We start from the raw sequence: 15,276 nt of genomic DNA, 5'->3' as shown, positions 1-15,276 counted from the left end.
TCCGGATAAATGTAACATCCTAAGTATTACGCATAAAAAGAATCGGGCACAGTTCTGGGTCCTATCTTCTTCTTGATCTACATCAATGATTTTGCTGACTATATAAAACACAGTACTTTAAGACTTTTTGCAGATGATAGCATAATTTATAGAGAAATTAAAACCTTAAATGACTCTAAACTTCTTCAGTCTGACTTGGAAGCTGCTGGTAAATGGGAACAGGATTGGTTGATGCATTTCCATCCGGATAAATGTAACATCCTTAGTATTACGCATAAAAAGAATCCCGTCCAGTTTAATTATAAACTACATCATCATACTCTAGAAAAAGTTCAGTCATCAAAGTATCTAGGTGTTACACTTCAAAACAACTGGAAATGGAATAAGCACATAAACTAAATAACTAACAAAGCAAATCAGCAGTCCCTTGGCTTTCTGCGTATATAGAAATTAACTCTTCTAAAGTGAAAGAACATGCATTTAAAGCTATAGTAAGACCAAAGTTAGAATATTCATGTACTATTTGGGACCCACATACTATAAAAGCCAAATAGATCAAATTGAAAAAGTTCAGAGAAGGGCTGCTAGATTTGTCACTAATCGCTATCATAATACAAGCTCAGTTTTTGATATAACAAATTTGAATTGGCCATCATTAGAGATAATAAGAACTAGAGCCCGTCTAATAATGTCCTTTAAAATTGTCCACCATGTAGTATCTATATATCCGGAAAAGAATTAAATAATACCAGCCGATTCAAGAACGCGGCATGGACATGGTAACATATACAGATTCAGATACATTGGCACATGCAAAGATTCTTATAAACATTCATTTTTCCTCAGAACAGTAGGTCAGTGGAACATGTTGCTCGCTGTCGCACACACAGCAACCACAACTGACTCCTTCAAAGCTTATGTCACTGTGCCTGTTCTGATCTCAGCCCTCAGTCTTTAAACAGCTACAAGTGTACAAAGTTTTAATAATGTAAAATTTGGAAAGTACATGTACAAACTTGATGTAAAAACACCTTAATTTTTTATTCAGCGCCTACACATAATCTTCAAAGTTATGAAGGAGTGTAGTAATTAGAAGAACAAGATGATGATGATGATGATGATGATTAAAGTTTTGCAACTTATTTCCAATGGGCTGTACAGTAGTAAATAAATTTGCTATATATTCTATATAAAATTAACGCTCTTCTAAGAGATGTAAAACATTGCCAAGCCCATTTAAAAAAAGAATTACTAGCCCTATATTCTAAAATGGCATATAAACCACCAAAAACACCAAGAAAAGTAGAGGTCATGTATCTTCTAAGAGAGATTTCTTGTTCTACAGGTCATCACTATGAATATCTTCCAAACTGACAGCTAAAATTTGGGTATGTACACATAATAAGGGTTATTTACATTTCTGTAAATGCAAAACAAAACCTCCTTGAAAATGCAACCAAAATGTCAAGTATATTTCCACAATGAAGTAAAAAGAGGAACTGGCTTACATAAAACATGAAAATGTTACTTAAACTGGGGAAAAATTGTGGATTTTTTCTTTCCGTCATTATCCGATTAGCCCGGAAATGCTGCTTGATTACCTATTTAGTACTACTGTACCTACAATTAGTACACGCCGGGCATCAGGCTAGTACACGTCGGGAGCCAGGCTAGTGTCGGCCCGGTATCATTTCTCCTTCTTTGCTGTATAGTAGAACAAGCATTTTGAACATGAACATTTCACAATAAAATTACAGCAATGGGAGGCAGCTCTGTATTTCTGAAGTTTAACATTATTTAAGTCATTTATGACTAGAAAACAATTTACATAAACAATGAAAGTTTTTGCTATTTCACATTTCAATGTTCACAATTACTGTACAAATATTTATACGCACCCCGTCTGGTCAGGGGTACTTTTTTAATCCTTCCGCACAGAAATGTGTTCCTGCAGAAAACAGGCAAAACAACTGTTAAAGACATCAGAAAAGAAACAAAATTTACAAAATGTCAATAAATACATTTGATATGTAACCAGACAAAATAGGGATGGCTTCAAAATGCAGATCTCACAATTTCAAAGAACTGCTTCATAGGATACAATGACCCGGAAGTACTTCAATACTGGGGTGATACCAGCCTAGTCTGGATTACCTGCACCTTTAATAATCACGTTCTTTTCAAAATGCTATACTAATGCTATACGTAAAGTGTCAAAGAATTACTTAGGTAACTATTATCTCAATAGTGGGATGATTCCTTGGAAACATTTCTTCTTTTTTTATAAAGACAGTGCAGGAATGGAATAAACTTGAAGAAACTGTTGCATGCGAGAGACAAGTGGAGAGCTTTAAGTCGGCTCTCACGAGTCGCGATTAAACGACCAGTAACTCACTCAGACGTGGTCCTGCGTCGTATTGATACAGATACAGATTATTGTGTTATAATTTACATCATTATCTCGATACTTATTTGCTAGACAGTTGTATTGATAATTCAAAATTATCTTAATGCTTTGTACTTTTCTGAAAAGTTTATCTAATTAGCCTTAATTTTCCAGGATATACATTCCAATGTATTTTTCTTCGCAAAAATGTACATCATTGCTGTTAGTGAAGAACAGCATCGTGATTCTACCTTTCTATCTAACGATTTTGCCAACAACTCCCACGAGCGCTACAGTCAGGAGTGCGCGTCCAACTGTTATTTCAAAAAGTGAGGAGAATAAAGCAGTGTTAGGGAAAGTGAGACCGGAAATGAATGTTGTAGTCATTGTTAAAACTTGTTATTACAAAGTGCGTAAATATTTTACTAAATTTTACTCTCGTAATTCTGATTTGGTTTTAAAATTCAGTAGTAATTTAAAGACACTTCTGCGAGAAGGCATTTCAAAACGCGATTTTTATAGCGGTGTGGTTTACAAACTTCGTAAAATTTTGGGTCATTATAATTTTCCAATTGTATTTGGTAAAACTATAAAACGTACATTTTATTAAAAGAAGTTACGACCCAAATGTTTTGCGACACGCCGCATGTTTAGTGTTTAACCCGTTAACAGCTGGACACTACGCTTCCCTGACGAGAAGGGTGGGGAGGGGGGCTCTGTGATAAGCAGTTCTTAAATCCCGATTGGACTGAACTGTTTTGATTTCTGTCTCCTGGCCTGTTTCGTCGGGCCCTTAAGGGTGTTTCTCTTGATGCTCTGCCTTCTGCAATGGAATACATACGTTTTTGGTTCTTAAGGTTTGCTTAATTACTTCACAAAAGCGGGTGTTAAGTGCTGTGTGGCGGCCGTAAAAAGTCGCCTCGACTTCATCTCAGTGTTGTTATATTTTCTGGTCCTTCGGGATAATTGATTTCAACTCATTTAGATTTGAAGATTGAATACTGCTTAAGCCGGTGCTAGAGGGCATGGGCAGTGTTCCATTTTCCATTACTGCTCATGAACAGACTCAATCAAACCGAGTGTGCAATTTTCACTGTTTGCCTTGTTCTCGGTGCTTCCGAGGGATCTACATTTCAGATTTTATTTACTTCACAACAGCGGGTGTCAAGTGCTGTGTGGCGGCCGTAAAAAGCCGCCCCGACTTCATCTCAGTGTTGTTATATTTTCTGGTCCATCGGGATCATTGATTTCAACTCATTTAGATTAAGATTGAATACTGCTTAAGCCGGTGCTAGGGGGCATGAGCAGTGTTGCATTTTCCATTACTGCTCATGAACAGACTCAGTCAGACCGAGTTTGCAATTTTCACTGTTTGCCTTGTTCTCGGTGCTTCCGAGGGATCTACATTTCAGATTTTATTTTATATTATTATACAGGAGCATTTTTGTGTGTTACTTGCCATGCCTTTTGTTTCCATTGCATGTGTTAGAGATTCACCTGGCGGGGATTACTTTTATTTACAATGTCCCGTGACTTTGGACCATGTTGGGGTAAGAGTGAGGTTGGGTGCGCACCATCAACCGATTTAAGCTCCCCAGTGGTGTTTTTTTTTTTGCCACTGGCCGTTCCAAGGTGGTGTCCTACTGTGTTCCTTTATTTTGTTTGTTTTGTCATCGTGTGTTTGCTTTGCATGCGAGTGTGTATATTATAAGTGGACACTTCTGCGTGCTGTGGGTTTCCTTTATTTGTTTGTTTTGTCCTCGTATGTGTGCGTGCGTGCGTGCGTGGGTGCGTGTCTATGCGTGTGCGTGTGTATCTGTGTGTGTGCGTGCGCGCGTGTTTGTGTGTGCGTGTTTAGTTGTTATTTTCGGGCTGTGTATTTGGAACGTGGCATTCCCTGTTTGATATTTATCCTTGTTTGTCATAGAGTTTAACTATATAAAGCATATATATATAAGAAAAACAAGAGCTGTTTGTTAACAGCGCGCTACAATAGCATTGGCTTTAGCTCGGGTATCCCATCGTCTTTGTTGGTCTCTACTGCTCGTTTTGCCATTTCTTCTGCTCTTTTATACGTATCAGGAAATACAAAACTCGCGATCGGGCAGTGGTCTTTTAAAACTATATTAGGCGAATTGGTTTGTAACTACCACGATATATTCAGCAACTTTTTAAACTCAACACTGCCTTTTATTCTTAACTCCGTAGTATATTGCCATATTTCAATGAAAACAGGACCCACTAATTTTTAATCTGATCAATTAAGTTGAATAAATCACAACAACAATAATAATTGGGTACAAATTTATTTAGCCGTTACAGTTGCAATAAGGATACCCAAAAGTTTGCGTCACAAAATAAGTGCAACTTGGTGCTGGTCATTGCACCATTAGTAGTGTCACCTGGGGGATTAATCAGTTTTGCGACCATTCTTGCACTTTCCAAGGAAGCTTTTATCCTGACATCGGATACTATTCTGCAAGTGTGCATTAGTAAATTATCAGATTTGTGTCCAGACACGTATACGAGTTCTGCAGTGGAGATTCTGCGCAATAACAATTCGCGAAAGATATTGAGCTCATATTTTTCGATGCAGGGGTAATAATCTTATTATTGTATATTCAATTTAACTTATTAAATAACACATGTTTTTTTCTCAATAAATTTGAAAAGTATCGATGTTTACGTACTAGTACTTTTTTTCATGCCACGTACGTCATCCATTAATGTGGTGCCATATTAGTTATATGTTACGTACCTGATTCATACGTTATTTTGTTAATAATTGATGGATGTTTCATTTAAACTTAACGCACTTGAAAAAATAAGTATGTAATAGTTTGAATTTCATCAATTTGGTACGTTCAAAGTGTACAGCTGCAATTTTTGGATTAACTTAACGGACTTGAAAAATAAGTATGTAATAATTTGAATTTCATTTATTCGGTACGTTCTAAGTGTACTGCTGTAATGTTTGGATTAACTGATCACATGACTTTTAATTTTGTAACCTTTAGACTAAATGAGATTATTTCGATTGTTATCGTTATTTGTTTTATAATAAAATAATCATTCAATTTCGTTTCCAGTTTTCATTCAAATCTATCAAAATTTTGAGATAAAAACAACGACAAAAAACAGGTGAGGAGTATATTTTTTTTGAAAACGCACCCTACGAACTTTCTGACTGAGGAAGTCAATAGATGATTTGATGTTTACTAGTATCACAACGCTAAGGAAGGTTTCTTGTCTTATACAGCTAGATTTATGGACTTTTTCCTTGATCCATGTATCCATACCAAAGAGACTTGTCTGAATAGATAGGTTGTCGTATCGCGACCTTCGTGAATAAGGAAAATGTCTTCTCGGAGGTTCTTTAGAAGTCTCTTGTTTCTTCAAGATATCACGTCGATAAAAGACATCGTCTCTTACCTCTAGTGTGTCCCATTCCCTTAAGTACTTAGTCATCTCAGGGTCTGTAGTACAAGTCTGCTTAGCAGATGGTTTTGTTTCTTTCCTTAGATACGTAAAATGTGGGAAGAGCGCCATATTGTGCTTTTCACCAGTCTTCCTTCCAACAGAACCTGATTCAATGACATCTTTGCGAAGATCATTGGAAGGAGTTGATCGACATCAGGTAAGATTCCTGGAATCTATACTATAAGCCGATGGTGCATACTTATGTTAATATGCAGAAAATTAAGTGCCTTTATTACCTTTTTATCTATTGTTTAACGTGCATTTTTGCTATATGATCATGCTGTCTTGGTAAACCATCTGCATCCGCGTTCTATTTACCACTTCTGTATCTGATTGCGCTATCATAGCCGGACAGTGCAGCAATACAACAATGTCCTGTTGCATCACATTTAACATTTGTTTGCACATACTTAGAGGATTACTGTCCATTAACAACAGCAATCATTGAATTTCTTGTGATGACCCACTTTTTAAAAGCGCTATTATACAGTAGCTGCTTTAATGTAATCGTTGTCCTATAAGTGTTATTGTCTCTGATTTAGTTTGAAAATGATCATTTTTGCTGATATCTTTGTCAAAGTAGTGCGTACTTTCTTTCTTTTTTTTTTTTTTTTTTTGTAAATAGTGTTTGTATTCATTGGCGGAAGACTTCTTAGCAAATCTAAACAGACTTTTTATATTTAATCTAAAAATTTTCGAAACTGCAATTTCTGTCTATCCAGCACTAAATCTATTTCAGTTTTGCGAATGGTTTTTACAAACTAGCAAATACGTCCCCGCAGATGTCCTCTCACTTGCCCTACTTGTATGATATAATTATAGCCCTAGAAATGGATTGAAAGGAACATGTATGTAACATTCTCACTTCTGCGACATTTTTTTTAAATCCGACTGGGACCAGACATACATTTCGCGGGAGAAAGTTTAATAATTCACTGAGTTCGCTTGTTGTATATAATCAAATCTGTAAGAGGATCCTTTGGAAGCATATACTGTAACCAAGCAAAATAATACCATACTCGGTTTGATCGAGTATGTTCACGAGCGGTAATGAAATGTGCAATACTTCTCACGTCCCTAAGCACCTTAGCTAAAGTGGAATTCAATTTTAGTGAAATTAAATGGAGTCAATTATCTCAAAGGACCAATAATATACCAACACTAAGTCAAACCAGCGCTAAAGACCACCCCTGAACAGGCTCCTCCTGACTCTAAATACTGCTGGTTTTGTTTCCAAATTTAATATTTACAGTATATTTAACCTGTGAATAAAGACCATCTGCCAATAAAGGCGTTCTTTATAGACTGGCTTGAAAGTACATCATTTGTCACGTTAATAATAGGAAAATAATCACTCATAATAAACTGAGTCACGACTGGATATTTTTCCTTAATGTTATTGCGCAAGAGATAAATAGAATATTAAAATACTGTAGTGCCAGTTCTGAGTTTAAAAAACAACGATATTTATGTTCTGCTAAACAGAGGGTCTCGCATTGTATTACAAATTTTATTCGTTCCATAAATTCAGTACGGAAACTTGATATCCTGTTTTCACGTATACCACAATTTCATTAGATATACGGTATTTGATTACAGCTACCTAACCCTGTTCTATGCTACTTTAAAATACATTGTAATGAAAATATGTCTATATTCATTGGAACGGAAAATCCATGAAATAAAAAAAGAAAAGTTGTTTCGATCAGAATATATTTCACAGCATATGATATACTTTCACTTGTGAAACTGCATTCTGGTGTTAACTTGGCGAAAGATATTATGGTCTTACAATGAAATAGGCACTTATCCCCTGATTATTGAATAAACTGCAAAAATAAATAAATTATGATGGCTTGCATAAAATTCTACACGATAGGTGTTAAGCAGTTTTTTTTACTTCGACTCTGAAATTACTATAATTACAACATAAAGCCAACAGAAGTACTTACAACTTACTTATTAATGCATAAAATTACGAAATCGCAAAATTAACCAATTTAATTTGTCAATGTGATCGGTATGAATTCATACACATGTATAGGCTACTTTGTACAATAAACAAATACATCTAAAAGAGTTTTTCAGCTGTGTTATGTTATAATATCTACACTAGAAAAACTAGAAAATGTTGACCTCGGTTGACTACTTTGATAATATGACAGATGTATGACAATTTACAACTCAGTTTGTTATCATGTTTCAAACTACTATAATTACTAATTCCAGGAGCCTCCATAGAATCACCCCCCCCCCACCTCACCGATGTTGGTAGGGTGTAGAATTATTCATGTAAGGAAGCCATTCAGCTGGCTGCGCCCAATCGGTTGTGTCGGTGTTACACTAAATCAAACAAAAAATAATTATTTATCCCGAATTACAAATACTAGAATACAGGATAGCCAAACAAAACATGATGAAGCATTGTCACGAATATGAACACTTGAACACCAAACACAACCGTTTCGGCGGAACTCACCCCGCACTCATTGTCGCACCTGTTCATTACACAACTGCCATTTATTTCTGACTCCTTTTTTTCCATATTGAATGCTGTTTTAAGTGCATGAATCTGTTCATCCATCAATTCCTTGTCACATGAGTCTAATGCTGCATAAAAGTTACTTATATACTGGAGCGTATTATTTTGGGGCTTCTCCACCAGTGCTATGTATCTCGCGTATTTATCTGCATCACCTACGAAACATGGCAACTTCTTTATTTCACGAACATACAGCAAGCATTCGACTTTACAAAAACCTGGGAGACACTTTTTGGTTACATTTGAAACCAAGTGCCTCATCTCTGGATTACTGAAAGTATAAATGATTTGTTATGATTTTTGTGATTTTTGTGAACTTAACGATCTTTTTTCCAAATCAGTTTTTATGTATGATTTTAAATCGTTTACTACACTTCTTCAAAATCAATGTTAAAAACATTATGCCTTCAAACAAAAGACCAAGGATGGTATTGCAGAAGGACCAGGTTATAATAGAAAAGAGGAACGTATTGCTGGTCTCTTGTTTTTGCATATCATTTTTTACACTTAATTCATAGCCACTCAGCAGGTGGAACATGTGAGCTATAAAAATGGAGTTTTTTTTTAATTTTGATATTTCTAACCTACTAGTAACTGCCATTAGTATATTTAGAAGAAACTTACTCTAATCGCAAAGACCTAAAGTCGCAACCAAGAGCTATATTATCATTGTCCTTCCAATCACAAGGACTGGTATCTCTCCATGCATTGCATCCTATGGTGAAAAAACGTAAATACAATTACTTTACATATGTAAAGGAACACTATATTAAACATCTGTACAAAAAGATTTTGTTCGTTGCTTTTACAATACAACTATGATAGTCACTTGTACTGAGCTATACTTAAGCTTTCATCCTCCAAATCTGTTGAAGATTATTTCAATAGTTGCGGCTTTATTTGTAAGATTGAAATATATGTTATAAATCATACAAAGTGTTTACCGTGTGTTAGTAAGTTTTTTTTAAATACGTCTTTTAAATGATGATTTAATGGCCAACATTAAGTCTCCCAATGTGAAATTCTTGCACGTGAAAAATTTGAAATTCTTTGATGTTGACATTTTACAAAAGTTTTATGCTGAAGAATTGCTGATATGATACATAAGATATCAACAATGTTTTGTATCTGTTCATTCAATTCAATCCTGTTCAAATTCATTTAGGAGCAAGATCAATATGATTACTTTTATCACATGTTTAAGGTCGTCGGAGTGAAATATACAGCCATTACATAATTTAGGCTCACCAGCGTAATAAAACTTTGACGTTGATGTCGTTTTAAATACATGTATAAGCGACGCTGGTCAAATTGACTTAGTCTATAAAAGATAAAGAAAGAAGAAATGTTATTGTAATATGTTTGCCTTTGTTAAAACACCCTTACGCTAGAATGATGTCACGTTAACGTGCGGTGACGTCAAAAGTTTTTTGTTGCGACAAAGAAAGAGCGCTTCTGTATTTTATCTACTGTTTTAGATTAACAAGGGCATATTAGAATTGAAATAATTTTTAGCAAAACCGTGTTTTAACACTATTTATACACTCGGGCGGTAATACGTCGTACAAATAATTTCATTCGGACTGCGCCCTCGCGATATTATTACGCCCGACCTATAACCGCCCGTCGTGCATAAATATTGATAAAACACTCTTTTTCTATAAATTATTCTTAAATATTTCAGCAGGAAAAGCTAACATGTGAAAAAAAGAATATAACATTTTTGTCTTTCCACACTGATTTTTAAACTCATCGAAAAAAGGATATAATGCTCAACAGAGCCTCGCATCTTATAATTTCCATTCGGCTCGTTTAATAACTTCAATATTAAAAGAATTTTAACTCGTGTAATAATCTCTTTAAGTACAGTAAGTAACTGAAACTCGTATACAGAGAATTAATACACTTTTCAACTGCATATATGCAGGATGTGTAAATAAATTAAACTTTTCACATTCAAATTAAGATTTTGATACATATTTTGTTCACTTCGTGTTTGCATATCAGACATCCTGCTATGACCTTGAAAAACTGGTACTACTTACTTCCATCGGGATCTCTACACCTTAAAGTTTGCAAGATGTAACTATACTGAATTTAACATTTCTAAAAATCAAAAACACAATTGTTTGAAATGAGATTTGTAATTAGCACTCTGATATATAGGCCAATGTCCCCCCCCCCCCCCCATCCCCGTTACTGCTTTATAAGAATGGAAATGGTAGCTGATATGTAATATTTTGGTAAATGTTTTGATAAATTGTTTATAACCTGTATGTTATGGACCGGACAGGGAAATAAACCTTTTGACCTGCTAGTGTGACCTTTGAGCTAGGGGTATGGGTGTTGTGCATGACAAATTGACAAATTGTCTCATTCTGAAAAATATTTTTGCCATGAAATATTAAAATCCCTTATATGATGACAGAGTTATGGACCGCCGCACAGGGAAAAAACACCTACTGAACTTTGACCTCCAAGTGTGACCTTGACCTTTGAGTTAGAGATCTGTGTTTTGCTCATGACATGTCGTCTCATTATGTGGAAAATTTGTGTCATTCAATATTAAAATCCTTTGATGGATGACAGCGTTATGGGCCCAACAGGACAAAAAACCTATTGACCTATGACTACTGAGTGTTACCTTGACCTTCAGGCTAGGGGTCTCGGGGGTACATTTGTGCCTTGTTATTTCAGAATCCCTTGAAGGATGAGTTATGGACCGGACAGTAGAAAACACTACTGACAGTGTAGCCGTGACCTTTGAGCTAGGGGTCTGATGGTTGAGCATGACATATCGTCTCATTATGGGATATATTTCTGCCAAGTAATATTAAAGTCACTTCAATGATGACAGAGTTATGGAACGGACATGAAAAACACTACTGACTTTAGTTTAGTTTAAACATACTTTATTTTCAGTAATACATGAAACATTTACAAAACATTAATTAAGGAATTGGACAGAAAGATTTATCAGCTTACGGTTGTCCTCTCCTGACTTTGACCCCTGGGTGTGACATTGACCTTTATGCTAGAAGTCTGGGTCTTATGCATTGCACGCCGTCATATTATTATTATGGGTTATAAACCGGACAGGAAAATAACACTACTTAACTTTGACATCCAAGTGTGACCTTAACGTTTTGGCTAGGGTTCAGGATATATATAGAACACATCCTATGATTATGGGGAACATTTGTGCCAAGTAATATAAATACCCCTTGATGGATGGTTGAGTGACAGACCGGACAGGAAACAAGAGGACCATGATGGTCCTGAATCGCTCACCTCTTCCCACATGACCCAGTTTTGAGTATGACGTCGTTTTTTTCTATTATTTGACACAGTGACCTAGTTTTTGAGCTCATGTGACCCAGTTTTGAACTTGACCTAGATATTATCAAGATAAAAATTCTGACCAATTTTCATGAAGATCCATTGAAATATACGGTCTCTAGAGAGGTCAAAAGATTTTAATAATTTTAGACCTACTGACCAATTTTTTGACCGCAGTTGACCCAGTTTCAAACTTGACCTAGATATCATCAAGATGAACATTCAGACCAACTTTCATACAGATCCCATGAAAAGTATGGCCTCTAGAGAGGTCACAAGGTTTTTTATTATTTGACCTACTGACCTAGTTTTTTAAGGCACGTGACCCAGTTTCAAACTTGACCTAGATATCATCAAGGTGAACATTCTGACCAAATTCTTATGGAGACCCATTCACAAGTATGGTCTCTAGAGAGGTCACAAGTTTTTTCTATTTTAGACCTAATGACCTAGTTTTTGACCGCACATGATCCTGTTTCGAACTTGACCTAGATATCATCAAGATGAACAATTCAGACCAATTTTCATACAGATCCCATGAAAAATATGGCCTTTAGAGAGGTCACAAGTTTTTCTATTATTTGACCTACTGACCTAGTTTTTGATGCACGTGACCCACTTTCAAACTTGACCTAGATATCATCAAGATGAACATTCGACCAATTTTCATACAGATCCCATGAAAAATATGGCCTTTAGAGAGGTCACAAGGTTTTTCTATTATTTGACCTACTGACCTAGTTTTTGACCGCACGTGACCCACTTTCGAACTTGACCTAGATATCATCAAGGTGAACATTCTGACCAATTTTCATGAAGATCTCATGAAATATATGGCCTCTAGAGAGGTCACAAGGTTTTTCTATTTTAGACCTACTGACCTAGTTTTTTGACCGCACATGACCCAGTTTCGAACTTGACCTAGATATCATCAAGATGAACATTCAGACCAACTTTCATACAGATCCCATGAAAAATATGGCCTCTAGGGAGGTCACAAGGTTTTTCTATTATTTGACCTACTGACCTAATTTTTGATGGCACGTGACCCAGTTTCGAACTTTACCTAGATATTATCAAGGTGAATGTTCTGACCAATTTTCATGAAGATCTTGTGAAATATATGGCCTCTAGAGAGGTCACAAGGTTTTCTATTTTTAGACCTACTGACCTAGTTTTTGATGGCATGTGACCCAGTTTCAAACTTGACCTAGATATCATCAAGATGAACATTCTGACCAAGTTTCATGAAGATCTTGTGAAATATATGGCCTCTAGAGAGGTCACAAGGTTTTTCTATTTTTAGACCTACTGACCTAGTTTTTGATGGCACGTGACCCAGTTTCGAACTTGACCTAGATATCATCAAGATGAACATTCTGACCAACTTTCATAAAGATCCCATGAAAAATGTGACCTCTAGAGTGGTCACAAGCTAAAGTTTACGGACGGACGGACGCACGCACGCACGCACGCACGGACGGACGGACGACGGACGACGGACACCGCACGATCACAAAAGCTCACCTTGTCACTTTGTGACAGGTGAGCTAAAAAAACCCTGCTGACATTTGACCTCCTAGTGTGACTTTAACCTTTATACTAATGGTAGGGTCTTGCGCATGACACATCGTCGATTTATGGGGATCATTTGTGCCAAGTGATATTAAAATCTCTTGTTGAATGACAAAGTAACAGATCGGACAATTTGGAACAAACGAAAGAAAGAACGAACGAACGAACGAACGAACGGACGGACGGACGGACGCTGCAATTACTATATTACGCCCCCAAAGAGAGAGTGCATAAAATGATACATAAAGACGATACATAAGACACGCCTTAGCAGAAGTTTGTAGTGTTTTTCAACAAAAAACAGTGTAATTCCTAATTTGTTTAAAATGAATATTGATTGTTCTCATCATTAATCTTATGACCTGAATAATTAGCTGTGTGTTTCGACATAAAAAGCTTAAAATAAACACTTTGTAAAAAATAGTAAAATCCATCAAAAATAAAATCAAACTAGTTATTTTAAAGCTTTTAAGTAATCCAAAATGGTTGAATATACAACTGAAAGGTTTCTAACGATAAAATAATAACTTTTAAAGATTTTTTTCTAAAGTCTATGTTACCACCTTTGGATTTCTTAAGGACCTATTATGTGAATTTTATATAAGAAATAAATTTTTAGAGATAAAGTTCTTCAAAGGACAAAACAGCTTGATACGGAAAAGGTGGATAAAACTGTAAACAAGAGAAGAATAAAAAAAAAATCGGAACTTTTCAAAATATGCTTCAATATAGCCAAAGATGTATGTAGAAATTAACAGTAGTAGATCTATAGAAATCAAATGTAAAAGAAATCTACAAATAATAGACATTAAGTTTTTCAAACATAAGCAGTGGCATCATGACATTGTATGTGATGTTGTGCGCTGTGTGTGACGTTGCTCTGGAAATTTTCTAGGAACTGGTTTTCAAACTATTAGATTGAACGTAGACCGACAGAAGGAAGAACCGTTAACACGACGACGGACAGACCGATAGACAGATATATATTTCGTGAACTCATTTAAAACTATGAAATGACTGATTCTGCTGCTTCATGTGGAAATACCTTAAAAGTGTTCGGACTTTTAAACTCCTATTTTCAAATCGCTGTATGTTCTTTACACAGACATAAAATCAATTATTATCAACCACGTATTAAAATATTATTAATATCTTACTTCTTCTGGTTTTCTCGGCCGGGAAATAACTCAAAAATGAAAAACACATTTCATCAGTTGTGTCGTCTCCGTAGTATGTGGTTGTGTCCCTTGATGTTGACTTGTACACACACGTTGTACGAATTTCGTCGCCAGGTTTTACAATTACACCTTGTTCAGAACTTAAAAAGAAGCAACTACCTGTATTACATTAAGATTTATAATTAATGTCTGACAGCTATTCAAAAACAAAAAGGCTCTGAATGCCCTGCACCGCTCACCTTACCTAATTCCAGACCCAGATAAGTATCCAATCTGGCCTAGATTTCAAAGATACAAAATTTTGGACCATGTTTTATGTAAATCAGCTAGACCTCTGGTACCCCACTTTGGAAATTGACCTAGATTTCATACAATCAAACATTCTGACAAGGATCTATTGTGTACAAGTTGAAAAGTAGCCTCTGAAGTGTTAACAAAGTTTTTCTAAGATTTGACCTAATGACCTAGTTTTTCCCAAGTGACCGAGTTACAAATTTGTTCTAGAGTTTAAACAGACAAATACTCCTACCTAATCCCATGAAGATAAATGTGACCTTGAGTGCTATGATTTGATCTAGTGACCTAGAGTACCTCAGTGACCTCAGGTAACCCAGTTTTAAACCCGAGTCAGATTTTAAAGAAACAAATAAAGATTTATAATGATCAAATAGAAAATGTTGCTTCTTGAGTGTTAACAAGGTCTTTCAATGATTTGACCTCGTGATCTAATTTCTTGACTCATGTAACCCAGTTTTAAAACTTAATCTAGATTTGAT

At 35.7% G+C, this 15,276-nt stretch overlaps 1 protein-coding gene across 1 annotated transcript; it reads right to left on the bottom strand.

Moving 5' to 3' along the window:
* Positions 1 to 7,362: 7,362 nt before the first annotated feature.
* Positions 7,363 to 14,672, bottom strand: LOC123546596 (uncharacterized). Its single transcript, XM_053524543.1, has 3 exons — positions 14,480 to 14,672; positions 9,033 to 9,123; positions 7,363 to 8,679 (listed from the first exon to the last, which is right to left on the bottom strand). The coding sequence occupies exons 1-3, from the start codon at positions 14,526 to 14,528 to the stop codon at positions 8,253 to 8,255; spliced, it is 567 nt and encodes a 188-aa protein (XP_053380518.1). The 5' UTR covers positions 14,529 to 14,672; the 3' UTR covers positions 7,363 to 8,252.
* Positions 14,673 to 15,276: the final 604 nt, after the last annotated feature.

This window comes from Mercenaria mercenaria, chromosome 15, assembly GCF_021730395.1.
Source record: "Mercenaria mercenaria strain notata chromosome 15, MADL_Memer_1, whole genome shotgun sequence".
Taxonomy (NCBI): Eukaryota; Metazoa; Mollusca; class Bivalvia; order Venerida; family Veneridae; genus Mercenaria; species Mercenaria mercenaria.
Note: the sequence above shows the minus strand (reverse complement) of the source record. Positions and strands in the feature narration are given on the sequence as shown.

What these genes read in the sequence shown, in the direction of transcription:
- LOC123546596 (XM_053524543.1), bottom strand. Translation starts at nt 14,528, where the DNA reads ATGTGTTTTTCATTTTTGAGTTATTTCCCGGCCGAGAAAACCAGAAGA. An exon ending in GGCCGAGAAAACCAGAAGAA is followed by an intron (nt 9,124 to 14,479) that starts GTAAGATATTAA and finishes TTTTCACCATAG; the next exon opens with GATGCAATGCATGGAGAGAT. An exon ending in TTTAGGTCTTTGCGATTAGA is followed by an intron (nt 8,680 to 9,032) that starts GTAAGTTTCTTC and finishes TTATACTTTCAG; the next exon opens with TAATCCAGAGATGAGGCACT.